This window comes from Oncorhynchus clarkii, chromosome 26, assembly GCF_045791955.1.
Source record: "Oncorhynchus clarkii lewisi isolate Uvic-CL-2024 chromosome 26, UVic_Ocla_1.0, whole genome shotgun sequence".
NCBI lineage: Eukaryota > Metazoa > Chordata > Actinopteri > Salmoniformes > Salmonidae > Oncorhynchus > Oncorhynchus clarkii.
In genome coordinates, this window is record NC_092172.1 from 40,586,123 (window position 1) to 40,612,256 (window position 26,134).

The following is a 26,134-nucleotide window of genomic DNA, read 5'->3' on the forward strand; positions in this document are numbered from 1 at the left end:
CCCATTTCCTGATAATCTGCAAATCTCCTTGCAAAGCTTGCTGTACCTGTTGAACCGATTGTCTTGCTGCATAAATTGTAGTATCATCTGCAAATATAGTAGCTTGAGTTTCAACCACGGCATAGGGAAGGTCGTTGGTGTATATTAAGTAGAGAAGTGGCCCAAGGCAGCTGCCCTGCGGTATTCCACAGTTTAACACATTAGGGGAAGAAAATGAACCATTGATATAGGTAGACTGTTCCCTGTCAGTTAGATATGACTGTACCCAATTCAATGCTACCTCCTTAAAACCATAATGCATTAATTTTGTCAAAATAATTTCATGATCCACTAAATCAAATACTGCACTGAAATCTAAAAATAGTACACCTACAAACCTGCCATTATCCATAGCATTGAGCCACTGGTCAGTCATGTCAACCAATGCAGTGGTGAGTTGAAGGAGCCCATCTTGTCTGATTCATTACTACTCCAACTTCCCTCTCCTCTTTGTTTACATCTGGGTTGGCTATACAACGCACATGTCTCTTCAATGCAACAGCCAAGTGTTCCTTTTCTTGAGCACTTGGCTTGCAGGCCTGCTTTGATTGTTTTGAGAATCTCGTGCGTCTTTATCCCGCCTCACATCCGAGGGAAAAGCATTACAGCGCATGCTTTAAGGACGGATTAGACAGGTAGAGAAGGAGAAAGAGGAGGGCACCAAGGATTTCACTCGCTGCTTACAATGAAGCTGAACGTGGAGCCCACAGTCCAGCCTGCAGGTCGGTCACTTCAGGTCTACACACATGCTTGGATGAGTCGACTTCAGGGACTGCGGATGCCATTCTCAGTCTTCCATGGGCATTGCTGATTAACTCACTGTATTTCGATTGGATGCTGAGAAGGTGCTGCTGGCTTTCTTCTTGAGATCTACTCCCGCATAGCCTCCAGATTTCTACATTCCCTTATTTAAGGGGCAAGGGGGGACCTTCATACGTTTGTGGATCTTCACTGAATCTCCGAGATGGATAGACCGTGAATTTCCCTTCCTTTCTTTGACTCTATCCTTGCAGCCCATGGCTGACTGAGTAGTGACTCTTTAGTACGCCACCTTTCCATTCCAAATTCCAGACAACAACTACAGGTAAGCTAAATGTAAAGGGTTTTAATTGAATATGAAAGGTTTGAAACATTTTCCACATTCTACTGTTACCGTGCTGTATTTATTTTAGAGGCAGTTGCTGTCATGGATTTTTGAAGGCCTGATTGAAAGTTTGCATCTCACAGTATCATGCAACAGTATTGTTGAGTAGAATTTCCTCATCACAGTATTACGCTGCGGTATTGTTGAGTAGAATTTCCTCATCACAGTATTATGCAACAGTATTGTTGAGTAGAATTTCCTCATCACAGTATTATGCAACAGTATTGTTGAGTAGAATTTCCTCATCACAGTATTATGCAACAGTATTGTTGAGTAGAATTTCCTCATCACAGTATTATGCAACAGTATTGTTGAGTAGAATTTCCTCATCACAGTATTATGCAACAGTATTGTTGAGTAGAATTTCCTCATCACAGTATTATGCTGCAGTATTGTTGTTGTCCCCTGACGCAAAAAGGGAAAATGCTCCGGCGTCTGTGACTTGTCTGATCATTCTTCATGTATTGTCATTTGACCTTTGGTAATCAGAGGTCATCCCTTTCTGGTGAGAGAGCTGAGACACTCTCCCATTTGACCTCATCTGCACCAGCCCAGCCAGGTGGCCTTGAGAACCATCCAGCTCATGAGATGTACCCTATCTAATGAGACACATAATGACATTAGCAAATCGTATGTGCCCTGGATCCTGATTCAAGTGCTTTACAATTGCTACAGTCAGGCTTCAGTTGACTGTAGCGATATATTGTTTAGGCTTTGAACGTAAAAGCTTTTGGTACTGATGCACCATAGAGCAGATAGGCTGTATGGATGACTCTTGGTGAGGGGACCATTTCTTGCCAAAGAGCTGTGTGAATAATTGTGTTTTTTAAATATGTGATTTCATTTGTATGTATTGTGAATCTGTATTTCTGAATCTGTGAATCAAACAGTAATCCCTTGCTCAAGACGGTCTAATCGCAGCTTGGCACACCTTGACAGTTCCTGGGTCACCCCTGAGAGGTTATGCAACTAAACCACTGGTGTGCTTGACAGGCTAATTTTGTCGGCCTTAACAGGCTTATGTCCGGGCACTGTGTGTCAGACAGCCTCTGATTGATTTGCCAGTCACAACCTATTAACTGCCTCGCCGTCACGTCTTTGGTTCTGTGGATGTAAACAGTATGCAATACAAGCAGTTACTCCAGTTACAAATTCACTCAATATAGTTTTAGAAACAGGGAATTTCGCCAAACCTCCATTTTCCTCTCAATCCGAGAAATATTTTGCCAGTGAGTACAGGGCTGTTCATTTTTAGGACAGTGTAACAGTGTAGCAGCGGGACACAGCAGAAAGCTCCCTCTCAGGAAATGGACGGTATTGACAGTGAGTGTTATTGTAAATATGAAACAATACGGGACACGGTGACAACACACGGATGTTCGCGGAGGGGACAAAGTTACGCAACAGCACACAAGGTTATACACCCCGAGAGATGTGATTTAAATGATGCTAGGAGTAGGGACGGTCGGGGAACTTTAAGTTGAAGAGCTTTTAATAAGCCAGACCACAACAAAGCTGGGAGACTTGTTGCTGTGGTGACGTGATGAGGCGATTAGGTAGAGAGATAGAGGGAGGAGTGTGAGGAGTGTGAGATGGGGGCATGACCTGGAAGTGAAGACTCCCATCTCAGAGGAATGAGATTACGAAGAAGCTCCATTCACTGGAAAACCACTGCATCCTCAGACTGGCCCAGATCAGAGGGCAGAGATAACAGACGTTAAGTTTAAGTCAGTTGCTGTGGACAGACACTGGACACACACACATACTGTACTAACACACAAGTCATGGTGGGCTCCTGAGTGTTGCAATGGTCTAAGGTACTGCATCTCAGTGCAAGAGGAGTCACTACAGTCCCTGGTTCAAATCCAGGCTGCATCATATCCGGCCGTGAACCCTTTCACCAATACGAGGTGGAGTCCCATAGGGCGGCGCCCAATTAGCCCTGCATCGTCCGAGTTTGGCCGGGGTAGGCCGTCATTGTAAATAAGAAATTCTTCTTAACTGACTTGCCTAGCTGACTCTCCCTCATACATCTACTCACATCTCCCATGTCTCTCTCTCTACCCAGTCGTTCAGTCTCCTCTCCCTCATACATCTACTCACATCTCCCATGTCTCTCTCTCTACCCAGTCGTTCAGTCTCCTCTCCCTCATACATCTACTCACATCTCTCATGTCTCTCTCTCTACCCAGTCGTTCAGTCTCCTCTCCCTCATACATCTACTCACATTTCCCATGTCTCTCTCTCTACCCAGTCGTTCAGTCTCCTCTCCCTCATACATCTACTCACATCTCCCATGTCTCTCTCTCTACCCAGTCGTTCAGTCTCCTCTCCCTCATACATCTACTCACATCTCCCATGTCTCTCTCTCTACCCACTTGTTCAGTCTCCTCTCCCTCATACATCTTTGTGATAGTATGAATACATTATCATTCTGTTTGCCATCAGTTCCGGAGCCATTATTACAGATGGACAAGAAGCCACATCAAACTCTTATGGTGTCCTGCATCAGTGACCTTTTCACTGGAGCAAATATGGTAATAACTGTTGACACAGCTAGGCATTATGGGTCAAGGAGGAGTAAATGAATAAACCTCCTATCTATCTCTCTCTCTCTCTAGCGCCAACACAATGCAGAGGCAAGTGGAGGTCAGAATGCATGAAAGCCATTTGGAGCCCATCGTGGAGCCTCCTCAGCCTATGTGTTGGGGAATATGCAGCAAAATCATGAATAACTTGGTCCTTTTCCTCACCATCCTTGGTAAGTTAGTCTGTCCTATAGATGTTCTTAGTAAGTTAGCCTGTCCTATAGATGTTACTGTCTTAGTAAGTTAGCCTGTTGTATAGATGTTACTGTCTTAGTAAGTTAGCCTGTTGTATAGATGTCACTGTCTTGGTAAGTTAGTCTGTCCTATAGATGTTACTGTCTTAGTAAGTTAGCCTGTCATATAGATGTTACTGTCTTGGTAAGTTAGCCTGTTGTATAGATGTTACTGTATTGGTAAGTTAGTCTGCCCTATAGATGTTACTGTCTTAGTAAGTTAGCCTGTCATATAGATGTTACTGTCTTGGTAAGTTAGCCTGTTGTTTAGATGTGTCTGCTTGTTACTGACTTTGCAAGTTAGCCTGTTGTATAGATGATACTGTCTTGGTAAGTTTGCTTGTTGTTTAAATGTGTCATATAGATGTTACTGTCTTGGTAAGTTAGCCTGTTGTTTAGATGTGTCTGGTTGTTACTGTCTTGGTAGGTTAACCTGTTTTTTAGATGTGTCTGGTTGTTACTGTCTTGTTAAGTTAGCCGGTTGTTTAGATGTGTCTGGTTGTTACTGTCTTGGTAAGTTAGCCTGTTGTTTAGATGTGTCTGGTTGTTACTGTCTTGATAAGTTAGCCGGTTGTTTAGATGTGTCTGGTTGTTACTGTCTTGATAAGTTAGCCGGTTGTTTAGATGCGTCTGGTTGTTACTGTCTTGGTAAGTTAGCCGGTTGTTTAGATGTGTCTGGTTGTTACTGTCTTGATAAGTTAGCCGGTTGTTTAGATGTGTCTGGTTGTTACTGTCTTGGTAAGTTAGCCTGTTGTTTAGATGTGTCTGGTTGTTACTGTCTTGGTAAGTTAGCCTGTTGTTTAGATGTGTCTGGTTGTTACTGTCTTGGTAAGTTAGCCTGTTGTTTAGATGTGTCTGGTTGTTACTGTCTTGGTAAGTTAGCCTGTTGTTTAGATGTGTCTGGTTGTTACTGTCTTGGTAAGTTAGCCTGTTGTTTAGATGTGTCTGGTTGTTACTGTCTTGGTAAGTTAGCCTGTTGTTTAGATGTGTCTGGTTGTTACTGTCTTGGTAAGTTAGCCTGGTTGTTTAGATGTGTCTGGTTGTTACTGTCTTGGTAAGTTAGCCTGTTGTTTAGATGTGTCTGGTTGTTACTGTCTTGGTATGTTAGCCTGTTGTTTAGATGTGTCTGGTTGTTACTGTCTTGATAAGTTAGCCGGTTGTTTAGATGTGTCTGGTTGTTACTGTCTTGGTAAGTTAGCCTGTTGTTTAGATGTGTCTGGTTGTTACTGTCTTGGTAAGTTAGCCTGTTGTTTAGATGTGTCTGGTTGTTACTGTCTTGGTAAGTTAGCCGGTTGTTTAGATGTGTCTGGTTGTTACTGTCTTGGTAAGTTAGCCTGTTGTTTAGATGTGTCTGGTTGTTACTGTCTTGGTAAGTTAGCCTGTTGTTTAGATGTGTCTGGTTGTTACTGTCTTGGTAAGTTAGCCGGTTGTTTAGATGTGTCTGGTTGTTACTGTCTTGGTAAGTTAGCCTGTTGTTTAGATGTGTCTGGTTGTTACTGTCTTGGTAAGTTAGCCTGTTGTTTAGATGTGTCTGGTTGTTACTGTCTTGATAAGTTAGCCTGTTGTTTAGATGTGTCTGGTTGTTACTGTCTTGTTAAGTTAGCCTGTTGTTTAGATGTGTCTGGTTGTTACTGTCTTGGTAAGTTAGCCTGTTGTTTAGATGTGTCTACTTTCAGTCAGTAGTTTTGAAACTAATGCTAATGAGCCAAAATGGGTTCCTGAAAATTGTGCGCAATTGTGTTCTACATCATCTATTTTGTATGTTAAGTCACAAAGCAAGTTTTATTTGTATTTTTTTTTTTGCAACTCATATTTTCTGTTACAAATTCAAATTCGTACAATATGTTACAAATTAGTAAGTTCTTAAGATCCCGGATTGTATCTTTAACAATGAAAAGTGCGGGGTTTGATATAATTTAGTTTTGATATAATTTAGTTTTTCTGCACTTTAGTCACCTCCCATCCCTCACAGTGCATAAGGTTGCCTAAAACTTGTGGGTGAAAGTGTAGCGAGAGCCGAGGTAGAGCTTGTTGTGTTCAGGGTATAAACACCAGCTGATGTGTATGAATACAAACAGCCCGGTGTGTGTGGTTCTAAATCATGCAACAGAAAACCAATGAGAGGGCCAGTTGATATGACTGTGGGTTCTCTCTCTGTGTTCTAGGTGTGATCACAGGCTCTGTTTCTGGAATACTACTGCGTCCCATGTCGCCGCTCCCCCCTGATGTGGTCATGATCATCTCCTTCCCAGGAGACATCCTGATGAGGATGCTGAAGATGCTCATCCTGCCCCTGATCATCTCCAGTCTCATCACAGGTGGGAGGCCAGAACCCTGCCATCATATGTATTTATCATGGATCCCCATTAGTTCCTGCCAAGGCAGCAGCTACTCTTCCTGGTGTTTATTATGGATCCCCATTAGTTCCTGCCAAGGCAGCAGCTACTCTTCCTGGTGTTTATTATGGACCCCCATTAGTTCCTGCCAAGGCAGCAGCTACTCTTCCTGGTGTTTATTATGGATCCCCATTAGTTCCTGCCAAGGCAGCAGATACTCTTCCTTGGGTCCAAACACATTTAGGCGCTTACATCACACATAAAAATAAAGATAAACAGTACATCATATAACATTATTACACCACTACATATCTACAATACAAAATGTATAATATCACCATACAACAATATGACAATGTACTACAGTATACGTGTGTGTAGAGTGCGTTTGCTAGCGTGTGTCTGTAGTAGCACTAGAGGCATTGTACGTTAGAGTGTTATTATAGCATTTATCCACAGGAGGTTGGTGGCACCTTAATCAGGGAGGACAGGCTCGTGGTAATGACTGGAGCGAAATCAGTGGAATGGTATCAAACACCTGTTTGGTGCCGTTCCATTTCCTCTGTTCCATGACATTATTATGAGCTTTCCTCCCCTCAGCAGCCGCCACTGCATTTATCACTAGAGTATCTGGAATGCATATCTTCTGTAGTTTACGTAACCGGTTGTTGAACTGCGGGCCTCTCTCACCTCTCTCCCACTCCAGGACTGGCAGGGTTGGATGCCAAGTCCAGTGGCCGCCTGGGCACCCGAGCCATGGTGTACTACATGTCCACCACAGTCATCGCTGCCGCTCTGGGTGTCATTCTGGTGCTGCTCATCCACCCAGGTAACCCCAAGCTGAAGTCCAACCTCGGGCCTGGCAAGAAGAACGACGACGTCTCCAGTCTGGACGCCTTCTTCGATCTAATTCGAAACCTTTTCCCAGAAAACCTGGTTCAGGCCTGCTTCCAGCAGATCCAGACAGTCACCACAAAAGTCCCCGTACCTACCAACAGGACCAGGGGTCCACCACAGTTTACCATCAAAAGGGGTCTTCAGTACAAGAGTGGGATGAATGTGCTAGGTTGGTACACTTATAGAAAACATGCTCTTAACTGGAATGAATGATTGTCTTAGCAGTCCAAATAATTGATTTGACACTTTTTGCCTCCTTTTGAAACTGTAGGTTTGATCGGTTTCTTTGTGGCTTTCGGGATAATCATGGGGAAGATGGGAGAAAAGGCCAAGCTCATGCTGGAGTTTTTTAACGTTCTCAACGAGATCGTCATGAGGATTGTTGGCATGATTATGTGGTAAGTCTTATCCTCTCTAGAGTTATATACCTCCACCCCCCCCCCCCCCCCTCTAAAATAACAGGCATTCTAGCAAGTCCACTCTAGTCACTGTAGCCAAAGGAGAAAAGTGTTATTTATTACAGGAAATTAGCCCCCAATGTACATGTTTGCCCCAATATTCCCAATTAGATACCACTATTGACCTTTCATTAGTTTTACCAAACTGCAAAACTAATCTCACCAAGGTCTCTCCCAGGTATTCCCCTTTCGGTATCGCCTGTCTCATCTGTGGGAAGATCATCTCAATCGATGATCTGGAAATGGTTGCCAGGCAACTGGGAATGTACATGGTGACCGTGATCGTGGGCCTTGTCATCCACGGTGCCATATTTCTACCGCTAATATACTTAGTCATCGTGAAGAAAAACCCCTATGTCTTCTTCATGGGAATCTTCCAGGCCTGGGTCACCGCTATTGGGACAGCATCTAGGTACAAGACCCAAACCCATTCTCTAACCTATTCACTTCTTCTCTGTCACACTCCCTTTTCCCTCTGTCATACTTATTATTGCCTTTCCCAGAACCCATTCTAGAACCCATTCTAGAACCCATTCTAGAACCCATTCTGCTTGTTTACGATAAGACAGACAAAACAAGATGCCTTGACCTTGCTTGTTTTGTCTCCACTCTACAGATAAACTAAAAACAAGAGTAATGTTATTCGTGGTGCACACAGCGCAAAGTTGCTTTCAAAGATTAAAAACCTTTGCTTAGGTTAGGATAAATAGTTCATTTATATTAAGGGCTCTGCATTACCCAACCTATTGGATAGATTGTATGACAGAGTAGGTTTTGAGCCACAGCCGAAGCTCACACTGAGATGATAACAGCAACAGAGATGTGGTTCATGCCCTAGAGGGGTGTCCACATTTCACGGGTCGTCTGATACCTTCATGCATGACACCAGATTTGTAGAGCTTAGCTACCACAATGTAGTTAGACTCTTGTCGACTAATCTTACTGCTTAAAGTAAGACCCTTTAAAAGTCACCCTTTGAGGGAACATAATGCTCAATGCATAATATAGATATTATGTAAATTCAGTGTTTAATACATTTCCAAGTCTTGTGATATGTATTAAGTACAAGTTCTGTACCCGTCTCTCAGTGCTGGTACCCTGCCAGTCACATTCCGCTGTCTGGAGGAGAACTTGGGCATCGATAAGCGAGTGACGCGATTCGTGCTCCCCGTGGGCGCCACTATCAACATGGACGGCACTGCGCTTTACGAGGCCGTGGCAGCCATCTTCATCGCCCAGATGAATAACATCGACCTCGACTACGGCCAGATCGTCACTGTCAGGTAGGACACTTCCAATCCTACATGACTAGGGCCCTGTGTTTTGGACTATCATGACACATGACCTAGGATTTAATCTTTATTTTAAGCCTGTTCCAGACATTAGATTTACACCAAAAATAAAAGCAATTATCTGAGCATGGTACTGGAACATGGTGCTGGAGGATGGTGCTGGAGGATGGTGCTGGAGGACGGTGCTGGAGGACGGTGCTGGAGCACAGTGCTGGAGAATGGTGCTGGCCCATCTGACATAATAAGAAAAGGGACCATTTGTTGAAAACCCGTTAAATAAAGGTTAAAATTCAGGTCATGTGACATGATTGTTCAAAACAAGGTGCCCTATATATGATCTATTGACCTTGACAAAACATTTTTATTCATGTACAGTGCCTTGCGAAAGTATTCGGCCCCCTTGAACTTTGCGACCTTTTGCCACATTTCAGGCTTCAAACATAAAGATATAAAACTGTAGTTTTTTGTGAAGAATCAACAACAAGTGGGACACAATCATGAAGTGGAACGACATTTATTGGATATTTCAAACTTTTTTAACTTGGGCGTGCAAAATTATTCAGCCCCTTTACTTTCAGTGCAGCAAACTCTCACCAGAAGTTCAGTGAGGATCTCTGAATGATCCAATGTTGACCTAAATGACTAATGATGATAAATACAATCCACCTGTGTGTAATCAAGTCTCCGTATAAATGCACCTGCACTGTGATAGTCTCAGAGGTCCGTTAAAAGCGCAGAGAGCATCATGAAGAACAAGGAACACACCAGGCAGGTCCGAGATACTGTTGTGAAGAAGTTTAAAGCCGGATTTGGATACAAAAAGATTTCCCAAGCTTTAAACATCCCAAGGAGCACTGTGCAAGCGATAATATTGAAATGGAAGGAGTATCAGACCACTGCAAATCTACCAAGACCTGGCCGTCCCTCTAAACTTTCAGCTCATACAAGGAGAAGACTGATCAGAGATTCAGCCAAGAGGCCCATGATCACTCTGGATGAACTGCAGAGATCTACAGCTGAGGTGGGAGACTCTGTCCATAGGACAACAATCAGTCGTATATTGCACAAATCTGGCCTTTATGGAAGAGTGGCAAGAAGAAAGCCATTTCTTAAAGATATCCATAAAAAGTGTAGTTTAAAGTTTGCCACAAGCCACCTGGGAGACACACCAAACATGTGGAAGAAGGTGCTCTGGTCAGATGAAACCAAAATTGAACTTTTTGGCAACAATGCAAAACGTTATGTTTGGCGTAAAAGCAACACAGCTGAACACACCATCCCCACTGTCAAACATGGTGGTGGCAGCATCATGGTTTGGGCCTGCTTTTCTTCAGCAGGGACAGGGAAGATGGTTAAAATTGATGGGAAGATGGATAGAGCCAAATACAGGACCATTCTGGAAGAAAACCTGATGGAGTCTGCAAAAGACCTGAGACTGGGACGGAGATTTGTCTTCCAACAAGACAATGATCCAAAACATAAAGCAAAATCTACAATGGAATGGTTCAAAAATAAACATATCCAGGTGTTAGAATGGCCAAGTCAAAGTCCAGACCTGAATCCAATCGAGAATCTGTGGAAAGAACTGAAAACTGCTGTTCACAAATGCTCTCCATCCAACCTCACTGAGCTCGAGCTGTTTTGCAAGGAGGAATGGGAAAACATTTCAGTCTCTCGATGTGCAAAACTGATAGAGACATACCCCAAGCGACTTACAGCTGTAATCGCAGCAAAAGGTGGCGCTACAAAGTATTAACTTAAGGGGGCTGAATAATTTTGCACGGCCAATTTTTCAGTTTTTGATTTGTTAAAAAAGTTTGAAATATCCAATAAATGTTGTTCCACTTCATGATTGTGTCCCACTTGTTGTTGATTCTTCACAAAAAAATACAGTTTTATATCTTTATGTTTGAAGCCTGAAATGTGGCAAAAGGTCGCAAAGTTCAAGGGGGCCGAATACTTTCGCAAGGCACTGTACCTACAATATAAGGTTGAAATGAATGTTTGTGTAATTGACTGAGATCTCTCATCCTGACTGTAGCCTGACAGCAACCTTGGCCAGTGTGTAATTAACTGAGATCTCTCATCCTGACTGTAGCCTGACAGCAACCTTGGCCAGTGTGGGAGCGGCCAGTATCCCCAGTGCTGGATTGGTGACCATGCTACTGATCCTAACAGCCGTTGGGTTACCCACCCAAGACATCAGTCTGTTGGTGGCTGTTGACTGGCTGCTGTGAGTACTCAATCTTGCACTTGTACCTGCATTCACACGTACAGAGAATGTTTCCACACACACAGAATATCTTCTTGTTACCTCAGGATAAAACTCTGGTCTTCCTCAAAATAGTGTCCTCGGCTTTGTTCCCCCGAGAGATTACCTTCTGCACTTGTCTGTCTCTGTGTCTGCCTCCCCACCCTAAAAAAAAATACAGGGATCGGTTCCGAACCTCCGTCAACGTGGTTGGGGACTCCTACGGGGCCGGTATCGTTTACCACCTGTCCAAAGATGAGCTCGATGCGTTTGACGCCGCGCAAAAAGTTGATGAATTTGAGTTGACAAAATCCCAATCCTTCTTCGAGAACAACACCAACCAGTGTGTTTACGCTGCAGCCCACAGCACAATCATGATAGATGATTGCAAGGTACATTTCATCTTTAAGGATATAGAGACGTGCATGTAGACTTCCCCCCTAATTGCTGCCTTTCCTTCTCTTGTCATTTGGTATGTCGACATACATTCATGTCACCTTATACAGTTATTTTGGAGAAAACAATATTACAAGGTGGAGAAACTAAATAAATATGCTCTTATATTTATTTACTCACTCACTAAACTATATGGAAAAGCAGTTTTTTGTGATACCTGTGTACTTTTGCTCGACAGTTTACTATCATTCTGATGTTATGTTTTTGACACCATTTTTCTTTTGAAAACATTTTTCCGCACTTTACTTTTCTTCCTATGTCTTGTATTAATCTGTGACATGAGTGGGATTCTTCTTCTTAATTGGACATGTATTTGTGGCAGCCCTGCTTACATGATTCGATTCAGTTTTAGGGCGCATTTTTAAATCAACATTGTATGGCTAGTGGTACACATGAAGACTGCTATTTCATCATGTTTATCCAAACAGTGGCAGACACATTATGGACCTGTCAAAAATCATTCTTTCTACTGTAGCTAGCTATTTTTTAGACCAAAAACTCAAAGAAAAGTCCATGCTCTTATTTTCAGAGCATTTTACTGATCCATTTGTCATGGATCATTGTTCTATTGCTTTGCTTGCATGGGACAATTACTAATCCCTGTTTTATACTGTAATTTAGTTGTTTTCTTACAATCCATTTATTCAACATTATTGTCCCGGTAATTCTGTTGGGCAGAGAATCCATAAAATACATGGCCAAGATAGAAAACAAAACTGACTCATCAATGTTTTACATTCTCCTGTCAGTGAGAAAACACATTTCAATCTATCTTCTGTATCTGCTGTCGCTTCAGTATTCAGAGAGGATTCAATCTATCTTTCTGTATCTGCTGTCGCTTCAGTATTCAGAGAGGATTCAATCTATCTTCTGTATCTGCTGTCGCTTCAGTATTCAGAGAGGATTCAATCTATATTCTGTATCTGCTGTCGCTTCAGTATTCAGAGAATATTCAATCTATCTTCTGTATCTGCTGTCGCTTCAGTATTCAGAGAGGATTCAATCTATATTCTGTATCTGCTGTCGCTTCAGTATTCAGAGGATTCAATCTATATTCTGTATCTGCTGTCGCTTCAGTATTCAGAGAGGATTCAATCTATCTTCTGTATCTGCTGTCGCTTCAGTATTCAGAGAGGATTCAATCTATATTCTGTATCTGCTGTTGCTTCAGTATTCAGAGAGGATTCAATCTATCTTCTGTATCTGCTGTCGCTTCAGTACTCAGAGAATATTCTTTCTTTTCTTTTCTTTCTATTGGGACCAAATTTGCGGGAATCCCAGTAAATTCAACCAATTCAACCAAAATTCAACCGACCAACCAAATTCAACCAAAAGGATGGCCTGCAAGTATTACCCCCTTGGTTTCTCTGCTCAAACCCTTTGACAGCTTCAATATGACTGTGCCTTGGTCTTACAGTTAGATGTCCCTGGTAATTGCTTGCAGGTATCCATGGGCAATGGAAACGGCCACCCCAACGGCCACCCCAACACTGCAGATTTCTCTCTTGTTGAGGAGGAACCCTGGAAACGAGAGTAAAGCAGCACCCTGCTCCGACCTCATCCTGACTTCCACAAGCTTCCCTTCCTGACCAAAATAAAGAACGTAACCACACTTAGCCCTGTAATCACAAGCTTTGGTGCATCAGTCTTACTTCCTGTGGTCTGACTATGGTCAGTTCATTGACTATGGGATGAAGCTCCCCTCCCACAAAGACAACGTAGGTACGCATCCACTTGTACCTATCTTAAACAATTAGATTAGGACTTCCAAATGACATTGCTTAAGCTGTGCTGGTGATTTTTAAGGCATTGTTTAGTATAATGGACCCATTCAGGTGGTTGTATTCTGAACCTTACTCGACAGTGCATGTTCTCTGATATACGCAATGCCGCACTTTTCTTGCTGCTCAACCTTTTGGGGAAAAAGCAATCCTTCTGTCTGTTTTATGTATAAAAAATGTAGGGGTTTTGTTAGCGCCAGAGGCAGTTCAGAGAATGTGTGCTTATGGGATGTGGCCTTGCCAGTTGTATACAAGGACCAGTTGAGGAGTGTTATGATGAGAAGCCCCTCCATGGAGAACCCTCCTGTCAGTCACTACTATTCCTATTCCTGACCCTGCACAACCTTATAACAATATGTTCCAGAAACGCTTGATGTTCCAGGGGTTGCTAGATATTCAGTGGTGGTCGATTCACTTTTCTTTGGTTTCCAGAGTGGCTTTGACGCTTTCTAAAACCTGCTGCCTTCTAATAGCACTCAGAATAAAACAACTTAAAGAGCCTTGGTAATGCACATTTTCTTAAAAATATAAAAAATTGCAAAAACGTCAAGGCAAACACTGAACTATCTCAAAAAGCCCTTGACTTTACTACTGCCTCTTGTTGCAGTAAACCAATAGCAGCAAACAGGTTCTGAAATCGTTAACGTAACAACATCCCGCAGCAAAGGGAAGCAGAATGTTGACCATGTGGCTCCCCCTAGTGACAGAATAAAAACAAGTGTTGGGTGTGTTGAAGGAGCTACAATACCTTTGACTTAGAGGATTAAACTCTGGCATCGGCACACATGATCAGCCTCTAAGCACTGGAGCTTACCTCTGGACTTAACATCACTAAATGCCTCCAAATGCGGCTGCTGCGTATTTATAGACAGCCAACGACGCAAGGTGCATATGGACAGCATTAACAAGACATGTGCAGAGGCAGGAAGATAATTGAATGTGTTCCCTCCCCTGGCTGTAAGAGGACAAACACACCAACAATCAATATATTCTATATGTTTTTGTGTGTCTGTATATAACGTATACGTGCATTCGAGTGTGTGTGAATGTGTGTGTCAAAGAAAGAGTGAAAAAGAGAGAGAGAACAAAAGACAGAGTAATAGATGGTAGGTAGAGGAAGTAAGAGATGGCAGAGAGAGTTAGAGAGAGTAAGAGATGGTAGAGAGAGTAAGAGATGTTAGAGAGAGTAAGAGATGGTAGAGAGAGTAAGAGATGGTAGGTAGAGGGAGTAAGAGATGGTAGAGAGATGGTAGAGGGAGAGTAGGAGATGGTAGAGGGAATATAGGCTTGTAAGCCGGTCGGCCCTGAAAGTCAGTGCTTTGTATTTCTATGCTAAACGACAACCTTGCCTTGTCAACCACAATCTGTTCAGTCAGTCAGCGTGATGATTACGACAATGTTAATTACAGTCAAATAATCCATATCAACAGAAAATTTGCCCTTCAATTTGGATTTGAAAAGTTCAGCTCCATCTCCAGCATGCTCACTTGTGACTCTGAAAGAAAGGAAGGCCGGTTCTCCCTTTATAAAGTTCTGTTTCTAATGTATGTCGTATCAACATGATAAATACAAAGACCAAAAAAGTAGCTTGCAATTACAGATAGGACTATTTGGAGCCAGGTGTGTGTGTGTGTCCAGCACTGCACTGTACAAACCTCTGTACCTGGACCAGTAAGGTTATATAACAACAAGACCATAACCTTGCAGTGGATGCTGGGTAGAATCTCAATAGGGAACTGATCTTTACAGCAGTACTGGGTCTCAGAAACACTCTGGACGGAACCTGTTGAAGAGCAGCGTTATCTTACATCTCCATGTTCAAAGTGCCTCCTTGCACTTTGTGGATATAACATATACTAGATCCAGGTAGATATTTAGGTGATCTCCCAGAGGGTTCTGCTCAGGGTTTCTATAACGATAGGAAAACCATATGCAAATGTAGAACTACGTTGTGTGTCCTTTTACTTTGGGTGGTAGAGTCTACTAGTCTCACAGAGATATTAACTTTCCAATGTTAGGTTCTTATTTTTCAGAGTAAATAACCCACGGACACTAGAGAAGCTTTAACCAAGTTGAATTCTTCCCAAAGGTTCTGTACAGCTGTAATCAGACAACCCAACATCCCATCCAGATATTTATATCCCACTTAAGACACTCCCTCTCTCCAATCCTTACAGTATATGCCCAACAGGAAGAAGGTAACCAGATAAGAAACCCTGATTACTGACCTCACCTCTCATTTTCTGACCTCAACCCCTCCTTCACCTAATCCACAGATGTCCATCTGTCTTCCCTATATCAACACTTCGCTCTCCTCTCCTCCATCAAACACATTCCACAGAGAACCCTTAACGTTCTCCTTTGATTCTATGCTTCTTCTCTATCATTTATTTAATGTCTCAATGTTCAAAATGTTGAATCCAACACCAATATACATATGGAATTGTTTGGTCTTTTTCAGGGAGACAGATGTAGTTAATACTCTTAATGCAGACATAGAATGATCCAGAAAATGGGACTGGAAAGAGAGGAAAAATAAGAGGAAAAAGTGCTGTATTTTTCACCCATATGGACTGGGTGGTGTTATTTTATTGTTTGTTTTACAGTATCGTTGTTACTTTTGTTCTTAGGTTGACAAGATAAGAGAGAAAAGTCCAATTAAAGGTGTAGCTTTCTCAGAGTGGAATCAAGACGACAGGGGCAGGCATCAACAGAGCTTTGGTGCTGGCAGCTACTGTATGTATGTACGTTAGCTGAATATCAGGTTCAGGCAACATTTTATCAGGCAACCTATGCACCTATGCTAAATGCTCTTGAGTCTTGTCCAGACATGGCTGAACACTGATAAACATCAGTGTTTCATACATTCACTTTAAATGTTTTCTTTCTCAGTTTGGCTTTTTCCTCTTTTTATTTTTCTATGAATACCAGTTGAAATGTACATGTAGACCCTCTTCTTCTGTCTATTTTCTATCCTGGATTTTCATTCAATGCACATATGTGTCCAAGAACGTGGTGGAACATTCTTCCTCATTGTTGTGTAATCTGTCTGATGTTGACTGTGTGAATGTGTGGTTCTAGAATCTGTCTGATGTTGACTGTGTGAATGTGGGATTCTAGAATCTGTCTGATGTTGACTGTGTGAATGTGTGTGATTCTAGAATCTGTCTGATGTTGACTGTGTGAATGTGTGTGATTCTAGAATCTGTCTGATGTTGACTGTGTGAATGTGTGTGATTCTAGAATCTGTCTGATGTTGACTGTGTGAATGTGTGATGCTAGAATCTGTCTGATGTTGACTGTGGGAATGTGTGATGCTAGAATCTGTCTGATGTTGACTGTGTGGTTCTAGAATCTGTCTGATGTTGACTGTGTGGTTCTAGAATCTGTCTGATGTTGACTGTGTGGTTCTAGAATCTGTCTGATGTTGACTGTGTGAATGTGTGGTTCTAGAATCTGTCTGATGTTGACTGTGTGAATGTGTGATTCTTGAATCTGTCTGATGTTGACTGTGTGAATGTGTGGTTCTAGAATCTGTCTGATGTTGACTGTGTGAATGTGGGATTCTTGAATCTGTCTGATGTTGACTGTGTGAATGTGTGGTTCTAGAATCTGTCTGATGTTGACTGTGTGAATGTGTGGTTCTAGAATCTGTCTGATGTTGACTGTGAATGTGTGGTTCTAGAATCTGTCTGATGTTGACTGTGAATGTGTGGTTCTAGAATCTGTCTAATGTTGACTGTGTGAATGTGTGGTTCTAGAATCTGTCTGATGTTGACTGTGAATGTGTGATTCTAGAATCTGTATGATGTTGACTGTGAATGTGTGGTTCTAGAATCTGTCTAATGTTGAATGTGTGTGAGTGAACTAAAGAAAGTATGAATTGAATTTGTCTAAAATGTAAAAATATAATTTTCTCTGTCAGACAAATGGACTAAAAGTCTGGTAAAGTGTTTTACTACTTCTTGTGTACATATAATTATGGAAACCAATAAATGTTGAAATGAAAAACGGATTGTTTCTTTCATGACGTATGGTCCCAGAGTAAAAAAGCAAGGTAGTAGTTGTTGTATTTAAACCCCAGTAGTTGTAGTTAGTTCATAGTTTAAAATGATCTGCAGTACACTTTATATGAACAGACGTGGAAATAGAAGGGAGAAACTACATTTGGGAACCATTTAGTGTAGCTGACTACTGAAGTGTTGTAATGGTTTAAAATGCATCCATTATACTGCAGCAGTAGCTATGCACTGAGCATCACACAACTGTCTAACACTAGAAGAACTCTGAGTGTTTAAAACGAATACATATGAAGTATAAAGTATATTATATTTACTATAACTCACATACCGGCATTCATCTGAACAATACGTAATGCCACAGTCAGCAGGATTTTACCCCCAGGGGAAATGTAGTGAAAAGCAGGGCTCTAAGTAGGTTGGTATTAAGTCTTTCTACTATACTTGACTTATTCTGGCTGTGTAGCACTTATGTGAGTCCCTGAGTGTGTCACTATGAAACATCTAGAAAGACAATCTTTTATATTCTGTATGGATTCTGTATTTTCTTTTACAGGATGATCAAAAACATGTACACAAATAAGATTTGTTGATAAAAAATAGTGCAATATCAAAACAAAAATAACACCACCAACAACAACAACAACAACAACAACAACAATAACAATAACAACAACAACAACACTGGTCGGTGAGTGAGAATTAGAAATTCAGTATGACCTTGTTTTCTTTTTTTCTATCAATGGTTCTGACAGTGTTTGTAACTTTGATAATATACATAATGTCAACAGAGATATAGCAACGTGTTCATCCATAGCCCATCGGAACAGGTGTTTACCAATCTGACTTATCTGGGCTGCCAAAGGTCAAAGGGACAGTTCAAACTCACACGCCACAGACGTGTCCCACATACATTCTAGAATGTCTCCATTCATAGTCATAGAATCAGGAATCACTAGCTACAGATGTAGGGTCTTAATTTGATCACCCGGTTGTTGCAGCAAATTTCCTGCAAGGTAGGAAATGCAAACTTGTAGTTATTCAAAGTTTAAAAAGAGTTCTAAAGTTTGTAATTTCCGCTTAAAAATGTCAGACTTGATTTGCCGTAACTACAAAAATGCATTATCAACCCCTACAAAAATGTCCATTAATTATAATCCACACAATCATTCACATTTCCAGTTGCTGCAGGATTCTTTCCCTGCTGTGAGAAATGTTTCCATGACATAGACTGACCAGGTGAATCCAGGTGAAAGCCATGATCCCTTGATGTCACTTGTTAAATTCACTTCAATCAGTGTAGAAGAAGGGGAGGAGACTGGATTGTGCTTTGAGACAATTGAGAAATGGATTGTGTATGTGAGCCATTCAGAGGGTGAATGGGCAAGACAAAATATTTAAGTGCCTTTGAACAGGGTAGGTGCCAGGCGCACCCGTTTGTGTCAAGAACTACAACGCTGCTGGGTTTTTCACACTCAACAGTTTCCTGTGTGTGTCAAGAATGGGGGGGAGTCCACCCACTATGCCACCCATTATGCCACCCATTATGCAACCATTGACTAGAATGGGGAGACCCGTTCCATTCTATTTCTAAGGTGTCCATTGTTCTTATTTTGTCCCCGTTCTGCATCTCTTTGGCCCGTCTCAGTCCAGCGGCTCTTTCTCAGGGAGGTCCTCCAGAAGTATAACAGTGTACTCTCCAGCGTGGATGTTTTCCCTTGGCCTCTCTTTAGACAGAAACCTCTCCATTTCCCGCTCCGCCTTCTCATCTCCTGAGCTCGCGTTGGCGACCTTCTTCTCAGATGCCTGGGCCGGTGCATTCCACCTGCAAGACGATTTGACATGGTTTAATTCCATGGTTTGTAACTAAGTGACAACATGTTTCAATCTCAGGAACATATTTTCCTGGATGGGTTTGAAAGTGGTGGATTTTACCTGTCTCTGGTACCTATGGCGACACAGATTACGACCAAGACCGCCACGCCCGCGACGAAGGCAACGATGATCAACCAACCTGGAGGAGGAGGAGAAGAAGACGAAGCAGACAGTGAGGGGAAGTGACCGTGTCTACTGGGTCCTCTAGTACGTTCACAAAACATTGTCTTCAAATTTAAACTGCACAAAGGAGCAGAACGTTCCCTGGTGTATCAGTAGCATATCTTGTTAGCTGGGCGTGTATGATTCAGGAACTGACCCGATGTATATGAATCATGTTGTCTGGATGGGGTTGGTTTTACAGCAGCTGCATCATGAAGAACTGTGGAAATAGAGAAAGATTAACTACAATTCACACTCAAAGAGATGTGTTCAATAGTGTGTTCAACAGATACAATGGACATGTCCTATCCCACTCTGCTAACAGATACAATGGACATGCCCTAGCCCACTCTGCTAACAGATACAATGGACATGTCCTATCCCACTCTGCTAACAGATACAATGGACATGTCCTAGCCCACTCTGCTAACAGATACAATGGACATGTCCTATCCCACTCTGCTAACAGATACAATGGACATGTCCTATCCCACTCTGCTAACAGATACAATGGACATGTCCTATCCCACTCTGCTAACAGATACAATGGACATGTCCTATCCCACTCTGCTAACAGATACAATGGACATGTCCTAGCCCACTCTGCTAACAGATACAACAGACATGCCCTATCCCACTCTGCTAACAGATACAATGGGACATGCCCTATCCCACTCTGCTAACAGATACAATGGGATGTATTCAGACTGGACAACCCAATACCTTTGTGCAAGCCTTCCATTGACATCAATGAATGATTTACGCAGAAGTATGAGTAAAGTACAAGGATCTCAATGCTGAATGCCACCCATTATGAACACAAGAGCTTTGAAGGGACAGAATATTAGTGCACTTCTCCTGGATAAGCAGTACTGTACCTGTAGAGGAATCCACTGCCGGTTCCTCCCTTGGTAGAGCAAGCCTATTGCTGCCTTGAATTCTTGTCTTTGTTTCAATGAATGGCTTATCGACTAGGGAGTTGTATGTTTGGTCCTCCTCGCCAGCAGGGGCTGCTACTGTGGTGCTACTCTGAGGCAGGAATCCCGACCCTGACCCTTCAATGTCTGAATTCATCCTGACTGTTGTAGGTGCAGCAGAACTGGTGGTTGGGGTGAAGGCCAGCTCTGTATTCATCTTTGCAGCCCCGCCTTCCTCCAAGCCTGTCATACTGGTTAGGTTAGAACTAGGTGTATGGCTGGTGCCCGAACTTTGGCTAGGTCTGGAGGTGGTACTAAAGCTTGGATCAAGGCTAAGAGGTAACAGGTCTTCTTCTTCAAACTCTGAGATGGGACTATGGCTGGGACTGGGATCCGGTACACGACTAGGGCTGGCGACAAAGTTTGGTCTGAATTTATCGTCCTCCAACTCCTCTCGCTCTGTTGTGGTGCTAGCATCATGAGTTGGATAAGGACTGGTGCTGGGGTTAGCGTCATGAGTTGGATAAGGACTGGGGCTGGGTTTAGCGTCAAGGATTGCGTTAACATCTTCCAAATCCATCTGAAAATCAGTGGTGGGGTTAAACTCTGCTGTGGGGACAACCTCTGCTGTGGGGACAAACTCTACTGTGGGGACAAACTCTACCGTGGGGACAACCTCTACTGTGGGGACAAACTCTACCGTGGGGACAACCTCTACCGTGGGGACAACCTCTGCTGTGGGGACAAACTCTACTGTGGGGACAAACTCTACTGTGGGGACAAACTCTGCTGTGGGGACAACCTCTGCTGTGGGGACAAACTCTACTGTGGGGCTTTCAGTATCCAGGATAATTTCATCTTCCTCTGGTGAATCAGGTATATCACTTGGACTGGAATCATAGTCATCCTTTTCATAATTGTCCTCTGTGTTGCTTTGACTGGGGCGAGGAGTTGGACTGGGGCGAGGAGTTGGACTGGGGCGGAGGTTAAAGCTAGGTTTAAGGTTGGCGTCAAACAGCTCCCCTTCATCGTCTTGTCCTGAAGTGGGGTGTTTCATACTTCCCTCTGTAGTGCTGCCCTCTGTCTCATCTGTGCTGCCCTCCTCTGGGTCAAAGGTGGGCAGCTGGTCTTCCGGGTCAGATGTCACAGGGTCAGGGGTCACCAAATGATCAAGGTCCACTGTTTCGTCACTGCTGGACGTTCCATTGGTGGCATCCAGGGGACCCACTACAAGCTTCTTGAAGATCTTGAAAGTTTCTCCAAGAAAATCCCCAGCAGCCAGAGCGGGAGGTTCTGTCGAGGCTGTGCCAAAGGGAAGAAAAGACCTCAGCTCAATGATTACCTACTAACATCATGTCCTGACCTTTACAGTAGAGGAAAATTACTGAGCTTTGATGTCTTTGCATGACAAAGGAAGGCCTGGGAGTATCGTGGCCTTTCAGGCTCCTCCCTGGAGTACCTGTGTGAACCTGTCGTGTTCTGACTCACCATACAGGAAACATGATTATTAACTGGGATGACTAATCGTCTGCCTTTGTGTTTGACAGAGGCAGTTTCATCAAATCATTTGGTTTTATTCAACCGCAAAATCAACACACCCAAGCCTTTAAATAAACAATGTCTTGGCTTGTCTCTTTTCCCTGTTCTGTTGCCATAATTAGTCAACAGTGCTACTTCAAAAGAGTTTAGGATAGGCTTTGAAGAGGTGCCCAAATGTTATGCCCCAACAGAGGCTTTCACGTGAATAAGGTGTGCATATATCTTATTCCTGCAAGAGGGCGTGCTAGGGAGCTAACCAGGGATACACTCTTAGCAGTGAAGATGCCTGGAAGAACCTTTTGGGTTGTCGCACCAGCAGGACCTTTCCAGTTCAAAAAGGTTATTGGAACCCCACCGGAACCTTTTTGTGATGGGAGGGGTTCCATTTTGAACCTTTTTAATAATATATTGTAGAGGTGGCAGCCTATGAGGAGACTAGAGGTGTGGATTATTGGAAGTGTGGCTTTCAGATCATTTTTTGGGGGCACCCGTTAGAGTAAATGTCATTCCTATTCACCATGTTCAGCTTGTACACTGCAAATTTCAACGTTCCTTCAATATTTATGCATATGGCATATTCTAATATAATATGAATAATATAAACATTGCTGATTAAATATAGTAATAAAGTAGTAACTATTCCAACTTTGCAATTTTCATAGGCTCTTGACTGAGGAAGTCATTCACCTCTGTAAGCTTCCTTGAACAACAGAACAGATGAACAGGAAGGACATTTACTCAAACCGGTGACCCAACAAGATATATCTTAAAGCCACACCCCTAATAAGCCACGCCTCCACTCCAGGGTTCTTCCTGGAACCTGTTGCTACATTGAAACGTTAAAGGTTCCACCAAGAACCCCTCAAATAAACAAAGGTGCACATATGAGCCATTGACTAGCAGTGGTTCCTTGAGGATCTCCTGGGTTCCTCAAGTCACCACTAATTCTAAGTGTGTACTGTGGCGAGAGGGGGTACTAGGGAGCTGACCAGGGATACTGTGGCCCAATCCCAAACGTATCTCTGACCCCTTTCCTTAGGTATTTGTTGAATCCTCCAAAGCAGCTTAACTGTTTCATGGAATGTTGAGTGTCATTAAATACTGTTTTCAAACAAAAGGAGAAGTAACTGCTCTTATCTTTGACATTGTTCTTAAAATTTGACACCAAATACATGATCCTTTACGTCAAGCAATCTCAGGCCTCCATTTCTAACACACTTGTGAACAGTTTTACCTGTACGAGGTTTCTCCCTGTCCAATAACAGTGTTACCTGTATGAGGTTTCTCCCTGTCCAATAACAGTTTTACCTGTATGAGGTTTCTCTCTGTCCAATAACAGTGTTACCTGTATGAGGTTTCTCCCTGTCTAATAACAGTGTTACCTGTATAAGGTTTATCCCTGTCCAATAACAGTTTTACCTGTATGAGGTTTCTCCCTGTCCAATAACAGTTTTACCTGTATGAGGTTTCTCCCTGTTCAATAACAGTTTCACCTGTATGAGGTTTCTCCCTGTCCAATAACAGTTTTACCTGTATGAGGTTTCTCCCTGTCCAATAACAGTTTTACCTGTATGAGGTTTCTCCCTGTCCAATAACAGTGTTACCTGTATGAGGTTTCTCCCTGTCCAATAACAGTGTTACCTGTATGAGGTTTCTCCCTTCTCACCCAAGCTTGTATGAAACTCACCAAAGCACTTTGGATATACACATTAATGCACCTGTTGGAACAGCTCAGCAATTGCTACAAAGACTGCTGTGTGTCTGTCTACGTGGGGAGGGAGAAAGGGGAGGGAAGGGGGACTTAGGCACTAAACATGTAAAGAATAGGTCCCCCAGATTTCACTGAGCTAGAGTACAGGTAGGTTTGAAACACAATGAGGCTCTCCGGTAAAGTAGAAAAGTGCAGACTCATCAGACGAGGATAGGATTACTTGAATTCCATAAGCCTGTGTTCAGATACAACAGGAGGTCTTAGACAGTGACCCATTTTACTTGGCTGCACAATCAATGGCCAGCTGGGGATGTTTTAAAAACCCTGATTAATACACAACCAATGGCCAGCTGGGGATGTGTTAATAACTCAGATTAATACACAACCAATGGCCAGCTGGGGATGTGATAATAACCCAGATTAATACACAATCAATGGCCAGCTGGGGATGTGATAATAACCCTGATTAATACACAACCAATGGCCAGCTGGGGATGTGTTAATAACCCTGATTAATACACAACCAATGGCCAGCTGGGGATGTTTTGCTCCCAAATATTTTTTTATTATTTTGTTTTATGCTAACACAATGACTCAGAGAAATATATTTTGTTCAAGAAAGTTAAAAAAATATATACTGTACTGAATTAAATTGGACTGTACTGTACTGTGGTGAATTAAACTCCATTGTACTGTACTGTATCATGCTGAATTAAACTCCATTGGACTGTACTGTACTGAATTAAACTCCATTGTACTGTACTGTACTGTACTGAATTAAACTCCATTGGACTGTACTGTACTGTACTGAATTAAACTCCATTGGACTGTACTGTACTGAATTAAACTCCATTGTACTGTACTGTACTGTACTGAATTAAACTCCATTGGACTGTACTGTACTGAATTAAACTCCATTGTACTGTACTGAATTAACCTCCATTGTACTGTACTCTGGTGAACTAAACTCCATTGGACTGTGCTGTACTGTACTGAATTAAACTCCATTGTACCGTACTGTACTGTACTGAATTAAACTCCATTGGACTGTACTGTACTGTACTGAATTAAACTCCATTGTACTGTACTGTACTGAATTAAACTCCATTGGACTGTACTGTACTGTACTGAATTAAACTCCATTGGACTGTACTGTACTGAATTAAACTCCATTGTACTGTACTGTACTGTACTGAATTCAACTCCATTGTACTGTACGATGCTGTCCAAACTTGTGAAACATAGATGTCTTTTCAATGTCTGGAAAATAAGGCTTCTAGGTGTCTTTTCAACGTAATTTAGCTTACTGGGTATGTTGTTACAATGGGGATGGTTGTCAGACTGTGACAAGCAACCCCAACAATAATATCTGATATTGTTTAATGTGAACACAATTTCTCATGCATTTTTACTTTTGGATGGCCCTGGGAATTGAACCCACAACCCTGGCTTTGCAAGCACCATACACTACCAACTGAGCCAAAGAGCAGGGTTTCCTGGGACAGTAATAACTTGTTACTCACCAGGAACAGGGTCGGACTGAACAGGTGCCAGGAGTCCGAAAATAACCCCAAGCAGTAGGGTCCACATCCTGAGATCAGAGATAGGCATCGAGGGAGAGATGAGAGAGTGTGTACTGCTGTGCTCTGTGGTTCTGTTCCCAAGAAGGCTGGCTTGTTTTCCTAGGAGTGTCTGTGGGATGACTGAACTGGTTTGAAGGGTGTAGCTCAACTTTTTTTATACTGAGATGCGAGTCACATCAGTGCATCATCGATAGCTAGTGACAGTCGATTGGTTGGCGGAGGTGGGCTAGAACACAGAACACACCCTCTCTTTCAAAAACTCTCCCTCTCTGGCTTTCTCCCTCTATCTCTTTCTTACACACACACACACACACACACACACACACACACACACACACACACACACACACACACACACACACACACACACACACACACACACACACACACTCTAACTATCCATATCCCTCTTTCTCACATTACCAATAGGTCACTTTTTTCTTTTTTTAGCCAACCATATTAATCATGACCAAATATTTAGGAACAGATTGTCATTTCATGGAGTCTGTGAAGGATGAAACCACATGGAAAAAGTGGTAAGCAAGTTAGATTTTTTTTTTTTTTTAATGATTTTCACCAAGTCAAATGAATGTATTAATATGTTTCATGATGCTCGTATCTAAACCAAAGTAGATCGTTTTAAGATTGTTTTACAGATCTTCATTTGATCACTCTGTTTCAGGAGAACTTTCCTGCAATGAAAGGACATTTAAAACGTGGAGTGTATTTGAGGTTTAAAAAGGCTTCTGAAGTTTGTCATTTAAACTTTTACATTTCAGACTTGATTTCCCCTTATTAAAAATGTATCAACAGCTGCAAAAATGTCCATTAATTATAATCACTTTTTCTGTTG

At 42.4% G+C, this 26,134-nt stretch overlaps 2 protein-coding genes across 4 annotated transcripts; one reads left to right on the forward strand and one right to left on the reverse strand.

Moving 5' to 3' along the window:
* Window positions 1-737: 737 nt before the first annotated feature.
* LOC139384438 (excitatory amino acid transporter 2-like) lies at window positions 738-15,351 on the forward strand. 3 transcript variants are annotated; one of them, XM_071129203.1, is made up of 11 exons: window positions 738-1,123; window positions 3,805-3,944; window positions 6,170-6,322; window positions 7,047-7,406; window positions 7,509-7,635; window positions 7,874-8,107; window positions 8,784-8,978; window positions 11,086-11,220; window positions 11,420-11,630; window positions 13,139-14,585; window positions 14,695-15,351. In XM_071129203.1, the coding sequence occupies exons 2-10, from the start codon at window positions 3,815-3,817 to the stop codon at window positions 13,229-13,231; spliced, it is 1,638 nt and encodes a 545-aa protein (XP_070985304.1). In that variant the 5' UTR covers window positions 738-1,123; window positions 3,805-3,814; the 3' UTR covers window positions 13,232-14,585; window positions 14,695-15,351. The 3 variants fall into 3 exon arrangements, with proteins under 3 accessions (XP_070985304.1, XP_070985306.1, XP_070985305.1); XM_071129205.1 differs by lacking the exon at window positions 14,695-15,351 and adding an exon at window positions 12,976-13,037 and having other exon boundaries at window positions 13,139-13,227; XM_071129204.1 differs by lacking the exon at window positions 14,695-15,351 and having other exon boundaries at window positions 12,976-13,231.
* Window positions 15,352-16,455: 1,104 nt separating this feature from the next.
* LOC139384437 (cell surface glycoprotein 1-like) lies at window positions 16,456-25,389 on the reverse strand. The gene is made up of 5 exons (XM_071129202.1): window positions 25,222-25,389; window positions 20,410-21,750; window positions 19,689-19,751; window positions 19,430-19,508; window positions 16,456-19,319 (listed from the first exon to the last, which is right to left on the reverse strand). Exons 1-5 carry the CDS (start codon window positions 25,307-25,309, stop codon window positions 19,139-19,141), a joined length of 1,752 nt encoding a protein of 583 aa, XP_070985303.1. The 5' UTR covers window positions 25,310-25,389; the 3' UTR covers window positions 16,456-19,138.
* Window positions 25,390-26,134: the final 745 nt, after the last annotated feature.

Coding starts and splice junctions, on each gene's coding strand:
- LOC139384437 (XM_071129202.1), bottom strand. CDS start 25,309: ATGCCTATCTCTGATCTCAGGATGTGGACCCTACTGCTTGGGGTTATT. Junction 21,751..25,221: donor TCAGTCCGACCCTGTTCCTG/GTGAGTAACAAG, acceptor CCTTTGGCACAG/CCTCGACAGAACCTCCCGCT. Junction 19,509..19,688: donor ACATGATTCATATACATCGG/GTCAGTTCCTGA, acceptor CTCCTCCTCCAG/GTTGGTTGATCATCGTTGCC.
- LOC139384438 (XM_071129203.1), top strand. CDS start 3,815: ATGCAGAGGCAAGTGGAGGTCAGAATGCATGAAAGCCATTTGGAGCCC. Junction 7,636..7,873: donor ATTGTTGGCATGATTATGTG/GTAAGTCTTATC, acceptor GGTCTCTCCCAG/GTATTCCCCTTTCGGTATCG. Junction 11,631..13,138: donor TCATGATAGATGATTGCAAG/GTACATTTCATC, acceptor AATTGCTTGCAG/GTATCCATGGGCAATGGAAA.